The following is a 14,840-nucleotide window of genomic DNA, read 5'->3' as shown; positions in this document are numbered from 1 at the left end:
TCCACCCTGAGGGGTGGTGCCTCGGGGTGGCCCCATGTTCTCTGAGGTGCCAGCTGGGTGCCTGTGGGGTGAGCCCACCTTGAGTTCCCACCCAGAAGCCCCCAGGCACCTCATTGGCCAGCTCCCTGGTGCCACCCCCTTGCCACCCAGAGTTTCCTGAAGTCTGCAGGGAGGTGGTGGTCGCACCCTGTCTTCCAGTGTTCTGGCCTTTACTCCCGTCTGGCTGGGAGGATCCCTAAGAAAGGCCAGGGGCTTGCTGGCCTCCTGGAGGCCATAACGGACTGAGGGCAGGGGTGGCAGGCCCCTGTGGTGCGTGGGGGATGGATGCCATGCCTCCTCCCCCACCCCATCCTCTGGGCTCTGTCCTCCCCGCCAGGGCTGCGCTCTACCCCTCGGGCCCCAGCTGCTGCCCACTTCTTCCTTCCCAAGGAGCCCCGCCTGGCCACACCTGAGGATCAGCAGTGTTTACTGGTAACCCCTGCATGGGGACAGGCGGGGCCTGGGAAGGACTCTCAGTGGAAACCTGGCAACCGGGCCTCGCCATGTCTGCGGCTCCTAGCAACCACCATGGCGATGCCCGACGCTGTGCGTCCAGGGCGTGTGCCACCCCCACCCCCCAAGCTCTTCTCTGGCCGTAGAGGCCAGAAGGTAAACCGAGCCCAGCGTGGGATTCCTTCAGTGACCCCAGGGTTGGGCTGCTTCTCTCTGGCTGAGCAGTTCTTCCAGAGGGAACTGAGACGGGGAGGGGGTGGGCCCGCGGCATCCCCTCCTGTGGCCCCAGGATGCTGGACTCCTCGGTGGCAGATCGGTTGACCCGGCTGACCCTGAAACTCCTGGAGAAGGTAAGACAGCTGGGCACTCGTGCTTTTAACAGCTTGTTACAGAAGCACAGCTTTGAAAGGTAAGATTATACCTGTAATGAGCCCACTTCCCAAGCAAAACCCTTTTCAGCGGTTTTAGCCTCGTAGTGAAGAACTGTGGTTCCTTGGGTTTTCTTCTTTGTGTTTGTACAGAACCAAGTAGGTTCTCCTGGCAGTTTCTGCAGCCAGGAGGCAGGCCCACACCCCCAGGCTGGAGCGCTGCCAGGGTGCCCTGACACTCCGCCTCGGGGCCTCCCGGCTTCCGAGTTTAAGGGAAGACAGACCCTACCGGGTGCGGCGTCTCGGCCAGGCCTGGGGCGGGCAGCCAGTGGACGCCCTCAGGCCGGCCTCCTTCTCCTCCTCCGAGGGTCTGCGGGCCCCTCACGGCTCCCCCCACCTCACCTGCCTGCTCTGTTCCTCTGCCCCCGAGGGCTGCCCACAGGGGCAGCAGGGCTCACCCCAGAACTGGCCCAGACAGCAGCTGCTCGGCCCAGGGCTCAGTGCGGCAGTCAGGGTGGTCAGGACACAGGGCCGGCCTGGTCAGGCTCTTCAGACAGCCTCCTGCAGGGGCCTGTGGGTTTCAGGGGGGAGCGTGTGTGCGTCGCATGGGGAGCGTGGCCTCAGGGTCCCACCCTGGCTACTGCCCCGCGGTCCGCCTCACACGCTTCCTGCTCCCAGCCGCTCCGTCTGGGCGCTGGCGCCCGGCCTGGCCCCCCACACCGAGCCTGCGCCCGGAGCACGCTGCTCGTCCTGCTCTCTTCTCCTCACAGAAGCTGAAGCAGGAGCGCGAGGATGTGGAAGCGGGTTCTGAGGACCCCCACCTCACGCCCGGTAAGAGCCCGGGCTGCTTGAAGCTGCGCAGGCCCTGGAGCAACCTCTGCTTATGGCGAGACTGTCCTCTGAACTTCTTTACTTTCAGAGCGGAAAGGCCTTTGTTGTGTCTTTAACACACACACACTCACACACACACACCCTCATATCGTACCACATCCAGTCTGCATACCCAGGAGGGCCCGTTCATCATTGCTGTTTCACAGTTGAGCGCTAGAGACCCAGAGAGGTTAGATAACCAGCCCAGGCTGCCCAGCTCGATCGGAAGTGGCCACACCTGCATCAGACCATGTTGCCCTGAACTTGCTCTGCGGTGTGGGTGTGGAGGGCCTACCCCATCCGTGTCAGCCTGCACATCCTCGGGCGCCCAGACCAGACGCCCCGTCGTCCCCAGCCTGGCTGGCGGTCCGATGCTCAAGCCACAGGACCCAGGGCAAGGACTGCTTTCCCTGGTGACGGGCTCCGGGCTCAGGGACATCTAGGCGAGGTGCTGGGGAGACACTGCTTGTTCTTTACTACGTGGCGTAGCCCCTTGGGCTGCGGGGGTTCCAGGCAGCTCCCAAGTGCAGCAGACAGAGCCCAGGGCCCAAATCCAGATAGAAAAAAAAAAAAAAACCCCAAACCAGGTCACATGACCGAGGACAAGCGCAGAACATGGAACAGTACAAACGAGCCAGGGAAGTGGGGACTCCTGGAGGGGGAGTGGGGACCCCAGAGGACAGGCAGCCTGGGCATTGCCAGCTCTAGGGGGAGGCGGCAGGCCTGGGGGGAGGGGGCAGGCCCGTGCACCCAGAGGAAAGGAGCTCAGGGACCACCAGAGGCGTGGTCTCCAGGACGCTGCAGGAACCATTCCCTGAGGCTCTGTGGACCGCGCCAGCCTCCAGGCCGCTTGGGGCTGCGGGGTGGCTCCAGGTGACAGGAGGCTGGGCTCTCGGCCCCATCCCGAATCCTGTGCGGGCCTCCTTCCTCTCGCCGCGTCCCGTGGAGCCCGAGGGACTTTCTGGCAAAGGCACAGGAGCAACAGGGTGCTCGGGCCCCAGGGGAAATGGTCACTCTGCAACTTCCGGCTCCTTTCCAGGAGTAAGACAGACCCCCGTGAGAGACTGAGCTCCCCGAATGCCCCCCACCACTGCCCACGTAATCCCCACGGGGCAGCCCCCCGAGCTCCATCCCCAGGCACCTCCCTCCTTCTCCGGGACAGGCGTGCAGGTCCCGGGGATGGGCGCTGCCGGGGTCTGCAGTGCTGAGCCCTGAAGCACGCGCTTCCCTCCAGGAAATGAGGATGGGCCAGAGGCCGCCCTGCGGAGCGCTCTGCGGATGAGGAAGGACCTTCTGCAGAGACTCTGGGTAGGCCATGCGGCCACAGGGAGCCTTGGCCTGAGCTCGCTGCAGCTGAAACCGCGGCCTGAGCTCAGAGCAAACACGGGCCAGTGGAGGTGGGGGCCCTTCTGGAACCCATGCTGGTTCTGATGTTTGCGACTTGGGGGTGGACAGCTGATGGACTTGAGCAGCTGAGGGGCGTCACTCCCCAGTCACGGACTCCATGGAGAGAGGCGAACTCGCCTGTTTCCCCTAGGCTGGGCTCTCGCAGGGGGCTGTTAGCTGAAAAAAACTGCTCTGGTTGCACTCGATCAGAGGTGGAAATGCCGTGTGAAGGGTCCGGTTCCCCCGGAAGTGGGATTCCAAGATGACCAGGGCTTCATCCAAACCAGAGGCACCAGCAGCAGGGAATGACCATGGGAAGGGGTGCGTTCGGGTCCAAACGATAGTTGTGATAAACTCACTGCTTTGTAGTGAAGTCGACCTGGAAGCATGCTGGAGAGACAGAATATCCTCTATAGGCTGGAAAAAGTCGTTTGGGGTCAATTTCTCCTGTGTGCACCATGCAAGGGCCTTCAGGCTTTGCCTTCAGGGCCTGGCTCCAACTCCGACCCAGCTGTGCCCTGGGCCTACCATCTGATCGTGCGCCCGGGTCGGGTGGGAGGGAGCCTGGTGCACGGGGGTGGCAGGTGGTCCTGGGGCCGCTCCCCCACAGGGGGCCACACGCCTGTGCGCTGGCGCTGTCGTGCCAGGCGGGGTGAGGGCCTGGGACATGCCAGCCCGCTCCGGGTGTCACAGCTCCCCGCCTCCGAGCACAGGCTCTGCTTTGGCGTTCCAGGAACAGCACCTCCTGGAAGAGGTCTCCAGGGCCCGCGCCTGGAGGGGGCTGGACGGAGGAGCCCGTGGGTCAGTGCTGCCCCCAGAGGTGCCCCCCGTGGGCGTCCACCCCGCTGTCTCCCCGGCCCCACCCACCCTGGACCCACCGCAGATCACCCAACACCCGGTAAGTCTTCCTCGCGGTGAATCTGGGGGACAGAACCAACGCAGGGAGGGTGCCACGCCCCCAGAGACCTCTCACCTAAGCAGGGATGGCGGTGTCTCCACACCTCCGTCTCTCGCCTCTCTCAGCACCTTAGGGAAGTACGCGGAAGGGGCCGTGGGCTAAGCGGCGGCAGTGGCTGCAGTCCGTGTCTGGCTCTGTCGGGGCTCATGTGTGTCATCAGGCCTCACAGGTGCCCTGAGAACTGGCTGGGGGTAGGGGGTGCTTATCTCCTCATTACAGGTGAGAGGCTGGGGTCCCAGCTCTGCCCCACGTCCTAACCTTTGTGCTAGGAGCAGAAGTATTAGGGGGTTTCAGTATCAGGAGGGCCTGAATTTGGGGAAGAAGTGTGTCAACTCCTTTCCGAAACTTCATGACTGGGGAAGCTTAGCCGCTAGTCTCCAGGGCAGAACTGTAAAAGGTGGAAGACTGCTCCACTTCTGAGATCCTCACGCCTACATTCAGCATCCTGGGTTACAAGCGATGGAAAGCAACTCTGACTTTCTTAAGCAAAAGGGATTGTATCGGGGGCAGCTGGATGCCCAGAGGAAGGAAGGGTGGCAGCTGGTGCCTGGCGGGCTGTGGCCTCGGGGGTTGAGTGCATGAGGAGAAGACAAGGCAGGAGGTGGGCAGGGCCAAGTTGAGAAGGTTCTGGATCGGCTGGCCAGGGAGGTTGGTGGTGCCCACAGGCTGGGTCCGTGAACTGGAGGGCGTTTATCCTCTGGGAGGGGACCTGGCAGCCCATGTGGAGGGAACAGAGAGGGAAGGGGCGTGCCAGCAGAGCCCCCAGAGCCCCCTTTGCCCCAGGAATGGTGGGCTGAGGGTGTAGGTTCTGGAGGCTCCCCCAGTCCCAAACGTGCTCATACTTAGTGCAGTTCCTCAGGCCCAGTCATGCTTGGGTGTTTCAGTCTCAGCCCCGGTGACACCACGAGAGCAAGCAGGGGCCTTGAATTTCCCAGAGACTCTGGGGTAGGAGGTCCCCTCTGCCGCGACAGCACCACCACTGGGACTGCCTGCTGGTCTGTGCGGGGCGGGGGGTGGTGTGCGGGGGGCGGCCGACTGTGGCTACAGGCCAAGCTGGCTGCCACCTGTGTCAGTACGACCTGTGAACCGAGAGGGGTGGTACACTTTTAAATGTTTGGGAAAGAGTTAGGGGAAGAAGGATAGTTTGTAACACATGAAAATGATATGAAACACACATCTCAGGGTTAGTAAGTGCTTATGTGTCTGGGGCTGCTTTCCAGCTACAAAGGCAGAGGTGAGCAGTTACAACTAAAGCCGTATGGCCACAAAGCGGGAACGATACACTGTCCAGCCCTTTACAGGAAGTTTGCCAACTCTGGTCTATGCCATCCTTTCCGTGAACCGAGAGAGAAGGGACAGGGCAGGGCCTTGTGCATCCAGAAGAGGATTAAAATAGAAATCAACACCTGGTGTGCGCCCAAAATTTTTGTGCATTTATTTTAACTCAGGAGGGAAGCCAGAGGGTATTTCCAAGCCAAGATCCTTGGATGCCTCTATTAAAGCAGAATTAATGGAAGCAGGGACGAGCTTAGCCCACTAAAGCCGGGAAATGTGGGAAACATGAAAAACACTATGTCTTACTCAGCTTGGGCTCCATTACAAAATACCACAGTCTGGGTGCTTAAACATCAGACGTTTACCTTCTCACAGTCTGGAGGCTGGACGTCCCAGATGAAGGTGCCAGCCAATGCAGTTCCCATGAGCGTGCTCTCCTGGCTGGTGGGTGGCCGCCTTCTCACTGTATCCTCATGGGGCAGACAGCATCTGGTGTCTCTTTCTCTTCTTACAAGGACACCAGCCCTATCAGACTACAGCCCCACTCTTACGACCTCGTTCCCTTCATCACCTCCTCATAGGCCTCATCTCCAAATGTAGTCACTTTGGAGGTTAGGGCTTCAACATATGAATTTGAAGGGGGACAAACATTCAGTCCATAACATTCCACGTCCTAAGTGATACCCAGACTCAAATATTTATCTATTCAGCCATCTGTTTAACCTCTAGGGTTTCTCATTTAAAGTCCCCCATGGACAGCTGGTGGATGGATGGTGGGTGGATGGGTGGATGGATGGATGGATGGATGGTGGATGGGTGGTGGGTGGTGGGTGGATGGATAGTGGATGGATGGATGGTGGGTGGGTGGATGGATGGATGGATTGATGGGTGGATGGTGGGTGGATGGATAGTGGATGGATGGATGGATGGGTGGATGGATGGATGGTGGATGGATGGATGGGGGCATGGATGGTGGATGGATGGATGGTGTGTGGATGTTGAATGGTGGATGAATGGATGGATGGATGGGTGGATGGATGGATAGTGTGTGGATGTTGGATGGTGGATGAATGGATGGATGGATGGGTGGGTGGATGGATGGATGGGGGGACGGATGGGTGGATGGTGGATGGATGGATTGATGGGTGGACGGTGGGTGGAAGGATGGTAGATGGATGGATGGATGGTGGATGGATGGGGGGATGGAATGATGGGTGGATGGATGGATGGATGGATGATGGATGGATGGATGGATGGATGGGGGATGGACGGATGGATGGGGGGATGGAATGATGGGTGGGTGGATGGATGGATGGATGGATGGATGGATGGGGGATGGATTGATGGGTGGATGGTGGGTGGATGTTGGATGGATGGATTGATGGATGGTGGGTGGATGGATGGATGGATGGATGGGGGATGGATGGATGGATGGGGGGATGGAATGATGGGTGGGTGGATGGATGGATGGATGATGGATGGATGGGGGATGGATGGATGGATGGGGGGATGGAATGATGGGTGGATGGATGGATGGATGATGGATGGATGGATGGGGGATGGATGGATGGATGGGGGGATGGAATGATGGGTGGGTGGATGGATGGATGGGGGATGGATTGATGGGTGGATGGTGGGTGGATGTTGGATGGATGGATTGATGGATGGTGGGTGGATGGATGGATGGATGGATGGATGGATGGGGGATGGATTGATGGATGGATGGCGGATGGATGTTGGATGGATGGGTGGATGGTGGGTGGATGGGTGGTGGGTGGTTCTGTAGGTCACTATTCCCGGGGCACATTCAGGTAATGGGTCGTCTGGCTCTTCTAGGCACCCCCACCTCCCACCACCATCATCCAGCAGCTGCCTCAGCAGCCACTCATCGCACAGATTCCCCTTCCCCAGGCCTTCCCCACTCAGCAGTCGGGAAGCATCAAGGAAGGTAAGTGTTCATAACGAATGTTGTCATTGGTTTACGCAATTCTCTACTGAAAAAATAGTTTTGTAAGCAGGGTAGTATTTTAGGGCCAGCTTTTGACTACTCAACTGAAGCTATGTATTTACCAACATGAAAATAATTTCACTTTGAAAAATCCTTACTGATGGATATCCCTGAGGGAAGAAGCCTGGACTCAGATTTGAAAGAACTGTGTTCCAACCCAACTCATCCAGTGATTAGCTTCCAAAAACCCTTGGTTAAACTGCTTTTCTCTTTAAGTAACTTTTAAATACTTGAATTTTAGAACAGCTCTATTGAGGTGACATAGAATAAATTGCACACTGTTAAAGTGTACAATTTGATAGTTTTGACACCTGTACACACCTGTGAACCCATCACTAAATCAAGGCAGTGAACACAGCATCACCTCAGGCGCCTTCTCCCGCCGTCCTACCTGCTTTGTCACTCTGCGTCAGTTTGCGTCTCCTAGATTTTTGTATGAGTGGAATCACACAGTATGCACTCTTTTCTGTGTGGCTTCTTTCGCTCAGTGGCACTGTTTTCAGACTCATCGCTCTTGTTGGGCGTAGCAAACCATGGCTCCTTGAAATTGCCCAGTGACCTTACATTGTGTGGATGGACTGGTTTGTTATCCTTTCACCTGCTGATGAACATCTGGGTCATTTCTAGTTTTGGTTATCACCACAAAAGCTCCATGGACACTCACATCTGAGTCTGGATGTACATTTTTATTTCTCCTGGGTAAATATGTAGGACTGGAATGGCTGAATCATGGCAGGTGTGTGCTTAAAACTGCCATGTGTGAGATGTCCAGTTCCTCGACACCCTCGCCCGCATGTGGTGCGGTCAGCCGTGTTAGTAGGGGTGGTAGTCGGTCACTGGGGTTGTAGTTTGCGTTTCCCTAACGATGGGAGGTGTTGAGAGTCCGAGGCAGACTTGTGTGTAGAATCACCTGATGAGTGTCCTCAACTCTGTCCCCGTGACTGTAGCACCACCGTGTACGTGGTACATGCCAGGCCTGGTCCATGGCGGCCTGCAGCTCCCCAGGGGGACCGTTCTCACCGTGACACACACGAAGGTGGCCTGGAGGTGCAGAGAGAACAGCCTGCTGGTCTCTCCTCACCACCCTCCTTGGTTTTTCCAGATGAACTTTAGTGACTGTCAGGCTCTAGAGGTGAACCCAGCATACCCTGTGCGTGTGTGTGTGTGTGTGTGTGTGTAGAGGTGAACCCAGCATACCCTGTGCGTGTGTGTGTGTGTGTGTGTAGAGGTGAACCCAGCATACCCTGTGTGTGTGTGTGTGTGTGTGTGTGCATGCACACACGCAAGTGTCTGTGTGCCTTTAAAAAGTGCATTTAAAATCACTGGTAAAAATGAAACAGTCAGTAAGTAGCTAGTTATTCAGAAAAGTAAAGTCACGTTCCTTACCCCACTCCTTATACCAAAACAAATTCCAACTGGATCAAATACTTGAATGTAAAAATAGGGAATCTCAAAAGTACTACAACAACCCCTTTGGAGAACTGCTGGGCTGCTTCCTGTGAAGTTGGACACGCGGTTTCTGGAGCTTCACCCCACCCCACTCCCCGTGACTGCTCTCCACATCAGTTCTACCTTTTCGGAAAACTTCACAAAAAAGACACCGGTATAACGTCATACAGAAAATACATTTGAATTAACTCTCCCTTTATTGTATCTCAGACCGTCCTTCTGGAATCCCTTCCTATCATCTGGGAACAAGTCTTTTACAAGGTCCTGCAGGAGAGGCTTTTGAAGCTCCCTTAGTGTTCACCTTCTTTTTATTTCCCCTTGTTCTTAAACACTAGTTTTGCTGGATATTCAAGTGTAGGTTGATAGTTATTTTCTCCCAACACTTTCTAAGGACCCCTGTGATGACATTGGGACCACGCAGATAATCCAAGATAATCTCCCTATCTGAAGATCCTTTTTTAAAAAAAATTAATTTAAAAAATTGTGGTAAAAAACACATAACATAAAGTTGACCATCGTAACCATGTTTAAGTCGTGCTAACTATATTCAACACTGTTGTACAACAGATCTTTAGAATTTTCCGTCGTGTAAAACTGAAACTCTGTCCCTGGGGAACAGCTTCCCAGCCCCCTCCCCCAGCCCCTTGCGCCCACCAGTCTGTGTTCCATCTTCTTGATTTTGATTGGGCTACATGCCTCATAAGAGTGGAATCACACAGTATTTGTCTTTTTGTGTCTGGCATATGTCACCGAGCATAACATCCTCAAGGTTCATACATGTTGTAGCCTGTGTCAGAGCATCCTGCCTTTTTAAGGCTGAGTAATATCCCACTGTGTGGATGGACCCCATTTTACTTACACCTTCATCCGTGGGTGGAGACTCAGGTCGCTTCCATCCCATCTCAGGATTCTTAACTTCGTCACATCTGCGAGTCCCTTTTGCTGTGTAACGGAACACGTTCGCAGGTTCTGGGATCAGAGTGTGGACATCGCTGGGGCCATTCTTTAGCCACCACACTATTCAGTCCCTCAAACTGTGGGCCCATTTGGGGGGTTGGGCGTTCCGGTTCTGTGCAGCTGGGCTGTAGCCGCAGTGCTGCTCTGCGTGCCTTCTGGTGAATGGACGTGCTCGTGTCTGTGGGGCACACACCCGGGGATGGGATGGCTGCTTAGGAAATACTGCCAGACAGTTTTCCAAAGTGCCTGTACCCATGTACACCGCACGGGAGGGGAGGAGAATTTTGGTTGCCCACAGCAACTTACCAACACTTGATGTTTTCAGAATTTTTCATTTTCACCAATCTGGTGGGCAGGTCATGGTAGCTTATTCTGGTTTTAATTTGCACTTCACCTTTTCATATATTTTTCGCCATTTGAACATGCTTTTTTGTGAAGTTCCCATTCAAGTATTTTGCCCATTTTTCTTTCAGGTTTTCTGCCTCTTTTATTGATTTCTAGGAATTCTTTATGTATTCTAAAAATGGGTCATTTTGACATATGTATTGCAAACAGCAAGTCCTTTTTGTGGCCCTTGCACTCTCTTCGTGGTGTCTTTGGATAAACAGAAGTTCTCAATTTTGGTGAAGTTCAGTTTTTCAGGCTTTACTCTTTATGGTTGGTACCTTTTGTGTCCTGTTTAAGAAGTCTTTACCCGTCAAGGTCAGGAAGACGTTCTTCGGTATTTTCTTCTGCGGCTGTATTTCCTTTCACATTTAGATTTATGATCCACCTGCAATGGACTTCTGTGTGTGTTGTGAATTAGGGATCAATGCTATTATTTTTGCCATGGATACCAATTTGACCCCCTGCCCTTTATTGAAGACTGTTTGCCCACTGCACTGATGTGTGCCCTTGTGGTGAGGCTGTAGACGTGGGTCCATTTCTCTACCCCCCCATCTGTCGACTAATCTTGTCATGCTCGATTTTACTTGGGGGGGACCCTGCAGGGCTGATGGGGAGGGTTCCCTCTCAGAGGGCTCACTGTGGGTGGGGCTGCCCCCAGGCCCAGGCCCACGTGGGTCTCCTCAAGGGCCTTTGCCCCCTGTGGGGCTGCCAGACTCAGCTATTGCACTAGCAGTCTGGCTCTGGCCCCCTCCCCAGAGCCCCCCCGGCCCTGTGCCGACATCTGTGCCAGTCAGGGCTCTGCAGAGAAACAGAACCAGCAGGGTGTGTAATACAGCAAGAAAGACGTGTTTTAAGGAATTGGCCCACATGATTGTGGAGGCTTGGCGAGTCCACACCTTCAGGGAGGCCTGGGAGAGCGGCCTGAGTGGGAGGCTGTCTGCTGCAGCCGCAGCCCCAAAGCGCCTGCCGAAGCCCCACCCCAGGCCTGCAGGCCCCATCTGCTTGGCTGCGAGTGTGAGTGGTCCTTAGAGGCTCGCCTTCCTTTGGTGAGGCCAACAGAGCCTGGAGGGCCACCTAATTTCCAGGGCCTAGTTGCTGTGGAAAGAAGCAACATTTATGTCCCACACTGACCAAAATTAGCGTTTCATAGTGTCCTGAGTTGGTGAATATTATTACCTTCCCGGGTGGCTGCAACAAAGCGCCACAAGCCGGGTGGCCTGAAACCGCAGGAATGTGTCTGCTCACAGTCTGGAGGCTGAGGTCCAAACTCAAGGTGTGGCGGGGCCGTGCGCCCTCCGAAGGCGCCCAGGGAGGGTCCTTCCTGCCCCTCCAGCTCCTGGGGCTCTGGGTGTCCCTCCAGCCTCTGCCCGCCTCCTCTGTGTCTTGCCTCCTCCTCTGTCTCAGAGCTCCGTCTGCCTCTCGCTCAGGAGGACACTGACCTTGGGTTTAGGGCTCCCCTGGGTGATTTCATCTCAAGATCCTTATCATACCTGCAAAGACCCTTTTTCCAAATCAGACCACTTTCAGAGGTCCTGGGGATTAGGATGTGGATACCGTCGGGGCCACCACGCAGCCCAGCGGACGCACGTGAGGAATCCAGTAGCAAGAAGGCTCCACCATCAATAGGGCTCAAAAGGACACGTCTGCGAACACGGTCTGGGACCCGCAGGCCCACAGGACTCCACGCCTGCTCGCAGAGCTCTGCGTCTGCTCCACCTGAGTTCCGTGCCGGGAGCGGCCCGGTCATCGGCGGCCGTCCGTGCGTGACCGAGCCCTCCGTGCCCTCCCTCAGACGTGGCGGAGATGATGCTGATGCAGAACGCACAGATGCACCAGATCCTCATGCGGAACCTGATGCTCAGAGCCCTGCCCCCGTCAGCGCTCGCGCCCGCCCCCCCGCGCCGCCCCCCGCAGGTAGGCTCCACCCCCAAACCAAGTCCAGAGGAGCTGGTGGCTCTTCCTCCAGAGATCCACACATCTGTGGAGCTCTGAGAAACACATTTCTGGCTCCGGCTCTGTGCTCCAGCTTGAAGCTCCCCAGCGCCCCCAGTCCCACCCAGATGAGGAACGGGTTGCGCGGTTCAGGCCCCCTTGAGCCGGATGAGCTCTGCTGGAGCCTGCCCCCCACCCTCCTGCCCTCCTGGACCCCTGCCCACCGCTGCTCTGACCCTGACCCCATCCTGAGTCAGGAACCACGTGGGGGGAGGGGAGCCCAGGAGCAGCGGGGGGCCTGCTGAAACGCCCTGGTGTGTGTCATGCTGAGGACCCGCAGTGGGCTCGCCCCGCCGTCCTGCGAGCCAAGAGGCAGAAGCCGCCCTCTGTGCACCACCATTACCACTACGCGCCCCCAGCCCCGCTGCAGGCCAGCCCCACTCCTGCCTCCCTGGCCGGTTACTCCACGTGGCCCCTGGTGGTCTCCGCCACTGCCCTCCCTCCTGCTGCCAGCTTCCTGCCCACCGTGTGGCACGTGGCCGGTCCCTCAGTGGCCGCCCTTAGCACGTAAGTCCGGGCTGGGCTCCAGGCCAGCCTCCTGCGCCTGCGGGGCGGGAGGACCCCAGGGCCTGGGTCGCCCCTCCTCACCCTCTGTCAGGCCTGTAGCTGCAGCAGGAGCCTGGGGAGGCCTTGCCAGCTCCTGAGGGAGGGGTTGGGGGTGGGAGGTAACCATGGCAGCCTCAGTCCTAGTTGCCACGCCTGGGTGTGGACCCCATGCCCTCCTCCCAGGGGAGCTGCCCGAGGCGTGGGTCATTTGTCCAGCCCAGCAGGGGAGGGCCCAGTATAAGCCCGGCTGTGAGGGTCCCCACCGAGCCCTGGCGGTGAGACCCACCTGAGCATGGTGTCTGTGAACCAGACCAGGGCAGCAGCTGCGTCCAGAGACACCCTCCTTCCTCTTAGGGCGGCGTCCGACGGCGTCCTGCCCACACAGGCTCCAGGCCTGTGACCCCACGGCGGGCTCGGGTAAGCGGCAGGCCCTCGTGCTCCCCCAGGGGGCTGAGGGTCACGAGGAGACAGGGGGGTTCATCAGGAGACATGGCTCAGGAGCCAGGAGAGAAAAGGTCGACTGATGTAGCCACACAGAGCTTAAACCTCCCTGGGGGAAAACGCCATGAGCAGAGCGACACTCGTGGTGCCCGGTGGCCCAGGGGAGAGGCTCCGGCTCCTCGCAGGAAAGGAGCAGCCGCAGGACATGTGCCTGGTGTGTGTGTGAGGGCAGAGCTGCAGGCTGGCTCACTCACGTAGCTTCTCCTCCTGAAGCAAAGCACCGCAGGCCGGGCCGAGGCAGGGCCGTCTCCCATCTGCCTCTGTCTGGATTCTCCCCACGGGACGAGTTACCTTTACTCCACTCTCTGCTCCTATTTTTTTCTGGTGGAATTATGCTTCCTGGATGCTTTAATATAATTTTCTCACAAATGCCATTTTCAAGTATTATGCATGTTTTCATTGGCCCCTTTTGGGATACATTGTCTCTTTCCCCAAGTTCCACACGAGCAGGAGCCCTGCTCTGGCCTTGCATCTTTGGACCCTCGCAGTTGCCAGAAGGCTCGTCGGAGGAAGCGAGATGACCTCGGAATTGCCCTTTGGCTGCACACAGGCTCCCCCCGGGCTGACCTCGCCCCGTGCAGCTGCCCAGCGAGGAGAGGGCCGCGGCCTGGGTGCCTGAGTGCAGCTTGTCTCAACAGACAGCCGGTGTCTTGTTAAACATGCAGCTAAATGTCTGAGCCAATTTCCTTATTTTCACGTTGATGTTTTCTTTCTTTCTTTCTCCCCCAGCACTGCGGCCTGCAGGGGGCGGGGTGGGTGGGCACCAGGGAATCCCCATTCAGTTTGACGTCTTCTAACATGGCTTTTCCCTTTGGTTTTATTTCTCAACGTAATTATTAATTCAATAGAGGGAAGAGATTTGACAGAAGTTCATCATCTTTGGATGGTCTGGTAAATTGGAAAAACTCAGTTTTGTTTACCTCCCAAGTCGGGAAAACCCCGCTCTTCCCTCCTGTGTCTTTCTCACCTGCGAGTCTCCTTTACTTGCACACAGAACATTTCACTCCCGTCACCACATGTGCGGGGTTTCCCCACATCAAGCAGTCCTCCGTGACCCCCGCATGGGTGTCCTACAGTTCAGTCCAGTTCTGACACCACCCACCTGGAGATGGTGTCGGATCCCACAGGTTAAGGGCTCAGTCCCACAGGACTGTCCTCGCTTCAGACACCCGTCACAAAGCCAGGTTGCCACCTGTGTCCCCGTGGAGCGGGGTGTGTCACCCTCCTGGTATGTGGATGTGTCTGCGACCCGGGCCCCCTGAGCCTTATGCTGCGGGGACTGCACGGAGGCCTGATCCACGGGTAACTCCATCTCTAGTCCCCTGCCTACTCTGGAGAATGGGCGTGGGGTGGCCCTGTAAGCTCCAAGGTTCTCATCCTGGCTTGGTCTTCCTGGCGACCAGCCTCCACCCAGGGGCCACCCAGAGTCAACTTATTAGGACAAATGGGGCTCCTGGTGCTCTTGTCACCTGGGAATTTACAAGGAGCCCCATGTCAGGAGCCAGGGGCAGAGACCAACGTACGTGTTTCCTACGACCGCACACCTGGCCTTGCTGGGTCAACCGGGATGAAGGAAACATGTTCCTGAGTCCGGGAGAGTCCGGGGCCGGGAGAAGCCGGGCAAGGCCACCACTGGGGGGGCCTGCAGGAG

At 57.0% G+C, this 14,840-nt stretch overlaps 1 protein-coding gene across 1 annotated transcript; it reads left to right on the top strand.

The window, feature by feature from the left end:
- The first annotated feature begins 782 nt into the window (after positions 1 to 782).
- C6H21orf58 (chromosome 6 C21orf58 homolog) lies at positions 783 to 14,321 on the top strand. The gene is made up of 9 exons (XM_068545711.1): positions 783 to 842; positions 1,631 to 1,691; positions 2,965 to 3,038; positions 3,850 to 4,014; positions 7,186 to 7,297; positions 11,943 to 12,064; positions 12,414 to 12,649; positions 12,999 to 13,105; positions 14,266 to 14,321. The coding sequence occupies exons 1-9, from the start codon at positions 783 to 785 to the stop codon at positions 14,319 to 14,321; spliced, it is 993 nt and encodes a 330-aa protein (XP_068401812.1).
- Positions 14,322 to 14,840: the final 519 nt, after the last annotated feature.

Source organism: Eschrichtius robustus, chromosome 6, assembly GCF_028021215.1.
Source record: "Eschrichtius robustus isolate mEscRob2 chromosome 6, mEscRob2.pri, whole genome shotgun sequence".
In the NCBI taxonomy this organism is placed as follows: Eukaryota; Metazoa; Chordata; class Mammalia; order Artiodactyla; family Eschrichtiidae; genus Eschrichtius; species Eschrichtius robustus.
This window is presented reverse-complemented; position numbering and strand designations above follow the sequence as displayed.